The sequence below is a fragment of the Peromyscus leucopus genome, chromosome 7 (assembly GCF_004664715.2).
Source record: "Peromyscus leucopus breed LL Stock chromosome 7, UCI_PerLeu_2.1, whole genome shotgun sequence".
Classification (NCBI taxonomy): Eukaryota; Metazoa; Chordata; class Mammalia; order Rodentia; family Cricetidae; genus Peromyscus; species Peromyscus leucopus.
Window position 1 is genome coordinate 109069416 of NC_051069.1, and position 7344 is coordinate 109076759.

Here is a 7344-nt window from a genome sequence, read left to right on the forward strand (position 1 = left end):
AGTTCCCACGACCCACATGGTGATTCATAACCATCTGTAATTCCAGTTCCAGGGGATACGACGCCCTCTTCTGGCCTCTGTGGGCACTACACACACTAAGCCACATAAAATTAAAAAGAAAAAAAGAATTATATTAGTGATTGGACCTACTGCTACATCTTATTGAGTAGCTTGCTAAACGGTCACATACTGTGTTATCAATTTATGGCTTCTAATGTCTTATATCAGGGTCCCAAAATTATCCCAACACGAAGTCGATAGGCCTGGCTCACAGAAAGATTAATAATCCTAAATTTTAGTCTGTTTCTTTAGTCTAGAAAGCCTGCCTAGGTAATGCATAGATGAGCCGGCTCCCTAGGGTCCGCTGGTGTTTGTGCATGGTTCCTCTTTAGTTACTTTATCTGCTGCACTCACCTTCACCTATCAGATATCAGGCACCTACCCTGCTCAGAACCTGCCTTGGACCTTAGGAGGCACCACTCAGGAGAGGGCAAGCAGGTTTTGTAGCGTGTTCATTCCACGCGCACCTGACTCTGCTAGAGGCCAGGTCGTGACACCAGGGACAAACGAGATCAAGTTTGGTCCAGATGGCAGCATCCGAATCACTTGGGGCTTGTTAGAACTGCAGATTCCCAGGTGGCACCCACAAATGTTCCGCAAGAGAAACTCGGGGGTCCTAGTGAGAGGCGCCCTCCGTCAACCCTGGCGGGTAGAGGTGACGGAGGGCAACGGGAGGCTGGCAGAGGACCGGTGGAGCGGTCCCCGCGAGTAGCAAGTCGAGACCCCCGGGGGAGCGTTTCTCGCCGTTGCATCCGGAAGTCGCTCCACCCGGCGCCTCGGGTGGGACGGACCGCGGCTGCCCGCAGTGGGCTCCGCGCTCCGGGGCGGGCGGCGCGCGCGGTCACGTGGCGGCGGCGCGCGTAGCTAAATACGCGGCGCCGGCCATTTTGTGCGAGAATCCGCAGCGCCGCCTCCCTGCTCGCGCCTCGCCGCCGCCGCCGCCTCTGCGTCTTCCTGCGCACCGGGCTTCCGCCGCTTCATTGATTTCCGTTTCTCGCCGCTGCAGCCTCCTGACACGGTGATCCGGGCGGGCCCCGCAGGAATTTTATCCCCTCACCGGCCTCACACTAGTGTCGCATGTCCACTATCCAGAACCTCCAATCTTTCGGTAAGGTCCGGCCACCGGCCGCCGCCCGCGTCCCGCTGGGCTTTGTCTCGGCGCCCAGAAGATGGCGACGGGGGCGCCCAGGGACCCTGGCCGCGGGGACCGCTCCCTCCCGGCCTTGTCTGGGTCTGCTGCCCCCGGGAGGCCGGGGCCGGGCCGGGGGACGCGGGCCTCGGGGACTCACAGGAAGGTTGGGGACATGCTAGGGCTGCAGAGAGGACCTGACATGGCAGGGAGGCCCGGGGCTTCAGGTGAAGACTTAGGGGGGCTAGAGGACCGCAGGGTTGCAGAGACAGGGGCTCGGTGGGGGCTTGTCCGGATTCTGACACGGGCAGGGAGCCTCGGACTCTAGGGACTCGCTTAGGGCCTCGGGGCTGGCCAGGGCTTTGCAAGGAGACTGGAGGGGTGGGGCTCAAGCTGGGAACTTGACAGCTTTCAGGCGACTGGGGGACCCGTGACTCTCAGAGGACTCACAAGTGGGGGGGGGGCGGTGCTGTTAGCTCAGTCCTTGCTGGAAGACTAGGGATGCTCAAGGTCTAGGGGAGCTGCGACTTCAGTCAGCAAGGAAGGTAAGGGCCAGACCTGGAGCTCGGGGTTGGGGGTGGGGTGCCTGAGGCACGGACAACTGGCAGGAGCTGGGGGCGGAGCTGGCCTCAGCTGGTTTTGAGCAGCGCCCAGAGGCATCTGATAAGACACATAGATACAGGCCCCTCTGATTTGGCATGGAAGTAGTCCTGTTATCGCTGCTTGCAGCCATTTGTAAATTACACCTCTTGAGATCGCATGTATATGTTTATTTTATTTTGCAAGGCTGATTAACTGATTGGGGTGGGTGGTATAGAATGTTTCTGTTGTCAGGATGTCACCTTGGAGATGACGCACCTTCTTGTGGCTATATGAAGTCAGGTTTTCGGAAATGTCTTTTGTCTCATTAGAGGGTGGCTTCAACAATGGTATTCTCTATTTTTAAGCCGAATATTGGCACACACAGCCTGCTTAGCCTTTTTCTCCTTTGGAAAACTTGATATCACAGTGAGCCCCATCCTCTCCTGCAGCAATGAAGCAGGAACCCGGGAACCATGGCCGCAGTCTCTCCAGACCTGTAGTGGACCACATTCCTAGACAGTAATACTATCATTCCTAATTTTTTTTCTTCTGCTGTGGCTTTTTTCTGTCCCTCTGCAGACCCCTTTGCTGATGCAACTAAGGGTGACGACTTACTCCCGGCAGGGACTGAGGATTACATTCATATAAGAATCCAGCAGCGGAACGGCAGGAAGACGCTGACCACTGTGCAGGGCATTGCGGACGATTATGACAAAAAGAAACTTGTGAAAGCCTTCAAAAAGGTGATGAGGTTGGGAGCGGGTGGATGGGTACCAGTGTGCAGGCCCAGGGAAGCTGTTTTGTTCTCCAGCTAAAACTGAGGTTTACCTGGCTTTCAAATCGAAATGTGAGCCATTAGTTTTTGCTGTTTCTTCCCCTGATATAATTTCCTTCATTTACAAAGTCACTTAGGTCTGGAGGGCTGGGAGTTCTAGAGGACACTGCTCCTTAGTGTAGTCAAGCCGGATGGAGTAATTTGTTGTAATTAAAGTAAAACCTCTGCATTTGACTTTGTTGTAGAAATTTGCCTGTAATGGTACTGTGATTGAACATCCTGAGTACGGAGAGGTTATTCAGCTTCAAGGTGACCAAAGAAAGAACATTTGCCAGTTTCTTTTGGAGGTGAGTGGCTGGGCTCTTTGTGCGACCTTGAGATTGCTTCTAAGAACATCTTTAAAGAGACAGGAGTCCTTTCCTACTTAGTAAAAACCACCCGGCTGAAGTAAATGAAGTGATGGAGGTGAACAGGGTCAGTATCGACTGAAGATGGCAAGGCCTCTCTAGAGCTCACTCTGTGGCTGGGTGGCCTGGAGATTGCCGTAGAAACAGCACAGGTGTGCAAGTGGGGGTGGGGGCTGCCAGCTGTTGGTTGCGTGTGGTGTGGGTGTAAACTGCCGGTTGCTGTCGTGATTCTGCTGAGCATAGTTTTTCTTTACAGGTTGGCATCGTCAAGGAAGAGCAGCTGAAGGTTCACGGATTCTAAGATGAACCCAAACATGTGGCGAGTTTCTTAAATGGTTTTGTTCTCTCAACCTAGTTTGGCTGCCTCGGGGAGATGATTCTCTACAGTAAACGATGGACTTTGCATTTATTTAATCATTCAGACTCCCACTCACACCTGCATGGCTACAGAAAACACGGGGTATGTAGGCTCCTGAGTCATAAGAAAATCGCGGTGAGATGGGAACGAAGCCCCAGTTCGTCCTAACATGTTTCCAATGGAAAAGATTTCGTTTTGAGTGTTTATTGTTCAGTTTATTTTCACTTGATTATTACATGTTTTTTGTTGTTGTTGTATTAAACCGTGTATGTTGCAGCTTAACAATAAAAAGAGAGTCTGAGTACTTTTGTGAGCATTCATGCTCCCAGATCTGAGCCAGTAATGCACGTTTGTGTTTTCATTGCTGAGAAGGAGGAACGTGAACTGTCACTCTTTCCTGAAATCTCTAGTGGCCATCAGGAGTTGATCAGCTTCGGAACGTCAACAGGTAGAGAGTTCTGTTGCGGCTGCCACGGTGATTGTCATCCCCAGGAAGCACCTGTCTCAAAAATGCGTTAGTCACCGGCACTGCCTTGTAGGTGTGGGTGGTGCTGCTGCGGTCTTCAGGGTGGAGGGCATTGGGCTTTGGGTTAGTACTCCTAGAGTGCTGGACAGTGGCCGAGTTGAGTGGCAGCCATGCTTCTGCTCTGGAGCTGGGGTGACTGTATCAGGGTGATAATAGGCAGTGATCGTGAGGTGTCTACACTCTATCGTGTATCCCTGGTGTCTTGTCAAACAGTGATTTGCTGGACAGAAAAATATGCCAGGAAACCATTGAGCCAAAGCAGAAAAAAAGCATTTGTAGTGTGCCCTGCTTCATGTGGTGGGGTGGCAATGTCTCGGTGTCAGTGCCCTGCACCTGGCCAGCCCTGTGCTCATCTTGTGAGGGCTAAGTCGTAGGCTTGCCCTAGAAAGACTGTACCAGTATGTAAGACCAGTTCTGCACCCTTGAAATGAGTACACTTGGACACGTCAGGAGGTTTGGGAGACTTTTCCAGCCTTTTTGGTTGTCTTGTTGATTTTGAAACCTTGATGTCTGGAATTTGGTATGTAGAGCTGCTGGACCCAAACTCAGATCCTCCTGCCTCTGCCTCCTAAATGCTGGGGTTAAAGGCGTGCACCACTATGCCCAGCTTTTTCCACCATTTTAAGAATTGTCTCGAAGGCAGTGGTGGGACACACCTTTAATCCCAGCATTTGGGAGGCAGAGTGGATCTCTGAGTTTGAGGCCAGCCAGGGCTGCACAGAGAAACCCTGTCCACAGCTCTACCTCACTTGTCCAGGGCTCCCTGTGGCTGAGGACTAAAGCAGAAGCTCAGCTTGCAGCAGAGTCCTATGTGCGTACTTTTGCTGAGTGAGAGCCTAGAAGACTGGCTGTATTAAGACACGGCAGGCCTTGGAGGTGGGAAGAAAAGGACACCTGTTCTGTCACCTGAGAGCCACGGGGCTGCTGGAACAAGGACTGGCTGTGTGCCCTCCTCACTTGTCTTTTGCATAGTGTCTGCAGGTTTACAGAAACCAGTCACAGAAGAGGTAGTGAGCAGCCTCATCCAAACAGCCAGAGCCTGGGCCTCAGTGCCTCAGCTCAAAAGACGGGACAGACAGCCCTGAACGTGAGAAACAGAGACAGGACAGACAGCCCTGTACATGAGAAACAGACAGGACACAGGACAGACAGCCCAGTCAGTACATGAGAAACAGGACAGACAGACTTGTACATGAGAAACAAAGTGAGGGTTCCCCATCCCAGTCCAGTTGGAAGACTATGAGCTGCATTCTCTGGTGGTTCGTACTTCTGGGTGCAAAACAGCAGCAAGGGCCAAATACATTTGTCCTGGACTTTGAGGCTTGACAGAGACCTTAGCAAAACCATTATGAAAGAAGAGCTTAGGTTGAGGCCCGGTCTAGAGTAGATAGGTCCCTAGGGAGCAGCCTGCCCTACCTACTAAGGGACTCTAGTGGCAAGCTGTTCTCACGAGAGGGGGAGGTGTCCAGCACGGAGAAGGAACAGCTCATCCCAGCCATGATGGCGGTTCCCCAGAATTTGAGACACTGGGGGTGCAGCGTCTGTGTTACCAGCTGGCCACAGGCTGAAGGAATGAGTAAGTGCTTGCAGCCCAGGAGACTTGAAGCTCATTAGATCGCCCTCAACACATCTGTTCACCGAGCGAGATACCACGCGGCATCCTAGTAAGTGAAGGGCAGCTTCAGTGGCAGTACATTGAAAGTGTGGTCTGGCTGGTGGGCCCTGCTTGTCCAGCATTGACGGTAATGGACGCATGGGGTGGGGCAAAGGCCGCGCCTGAGAGGTTCAGCACATTTCGCTAGGGAAACATCATGGGGTGGGATTGGCACCAGTGTGGGGAGCTGCTCTAAATCCCAGGTGCTACATGACATGCTATGAGGATCAAAAATGGTGGAGTACACTCAGCGTGATTCGGTGGCTCACCTGTTTGACTGACAGGCTGATTGATGTGGCTCATAGCTCCGCTCCTGGCCACCAACAGCACGAGCCTGAGTCTCCTGTCTTCATCTCAATAGTGAGTAGCCTACAAACTTCGTGCAAGAAGCAATCAGATCTGGGTGTGGTGGCATATGCCTGTAATTCTGGCACTTGAGAGGTAGAAATAGGATCAAGAGTTAAAGGCCAACCTGGGCTACTGGAGACCCTGTCTCAGACAGCAAGCAATTACAGAGAGGTGCAAAAGGTCTAAAGTTCAAAAGTTCTCGGAGTGTCTAAATGATCACAGACTTTGTTCGGGGCAGCCTGGTTTAACCTAGAGAGAATTCGAAGTGTCTCCAGGTTTTCAGCATCCTAGAAGAAAGCTGGCTTCTACCTCCAGTTTGCTGTTACACATTCTCACCTGGAAGCCATCCTTGAAGCCCACTGGGCAAGACATGCAGTCTGGGGAGTGGAGATAAGATTCTTAGTCCATGCTAGCTATGACCAGTGTTACGGGAACTTACCTGGAAGGAGACAGTATCCCTTAAAGTCAGAAAAAGGCCCTCCATCCCCCGTCACCAGCATCCAGTCTGAATGAGTTCGTGCCATTGGCTTGTTGGAAACCGGGGGGCTTACATCAGGGAGCTTACAACAACCAGTGCTGGTGGAGTCCCTAGCAACCCACTTGGTAGACCAAGAGTGTTAAAAAGGAGAGGTTGGGTACTTCAAGAGGCGGCTTACGCCAAGTAGGTGAGCCGTCAGCACCCTCTTGTGGCTCCTGGCAGATGCAAGAAACCAGAACTTTGTTGTCTGCTATGTGGGTTGTTACACTGATCTCAGCCAGGCCTTGTTTACAATCCATAAAAAGCAATTTTAGCTTGCTGTGGTTTCAAGAAACGACACGATGTTTACACAGCCTTACCCTGGGAATGTACATAGCCACCACACATGCTATTAGGAAGTTAATTCTTTATCAACAGAGACATTTGTTTTTGTCCTCTAGTGACCGAGTAAGCCAGAAAAATAAAACAAACAAAACTGAGGCTTCTGAATTGTTGGTAGTAAGTAGATACAGCCTGGACATTCTCCACCTGACAGGGCTCCTCAACTTAAGCCTGAGTTTTTACACCCTGAACAGTGCTCCCCATTTAAACCTGTCGGGCCAACGCTGTGGGATGTTCTGTATGTTAAATGTGTTCTCTGATTGATTAATAAATAAAACACTGATTGGCCAGTAGCCAGGCAGGCAGTATAGGTGGGACAAGGAGAGAGAATTCTGGGAAGTGGAAGGCTGGAGGCAGAGAGACGCTGCCAGCTGCTGCCATGACAAGTGAGATGTAAGATACCAGTAAGCCACGAGCCACATGGCAACTTATAGACTAATAGAAATGGGTTGATTTAAGATACAAGAACAGTTAGCAAGAAGCCTACCACAGCCATACAGTTTGTGAGCAATATAAGTCTCTGTGTGCTTACTCGATTGGGTCTGAGTGGCTGCAGGACTGGCGGGTGAGAGAGATTTGTCCTGACCCTGGGCCAGGCAGGAAAACTCTAGCTACAGGCCAACACAGGTTAATGTGTCTTGGCTAT

General features: G+C 51.5%; 1 protein-coding gene across 1 annotated transcript; it reads left to right on the top strand.

Moving 5' to 3' along the window:
• The first annotated feature begins 921 nt into the window (after positions 1–921).
• Eif1b (eukaryotic translation initiation factor 1B) lies at positions 922–3654 on the top strand. The gene is made up of 4 exons (XM_028854726.2): positions 922–1168; positions 2351–2514; positions 2792–2893; positions 3210–3654. Exons 1-4 carry the CDS (start codon positions 1138–1140, stop codon positions 3252–3254), a joined length of 342 nt encoding a protein of 113 aa, XP_028710559.1. The 5' UTR covers positions 922–1137; the 3' UTR covers positions 3255–3654.
• The last annotated feature ends 3690 nt before the right edge of the window (positions 3655–7344 follow it).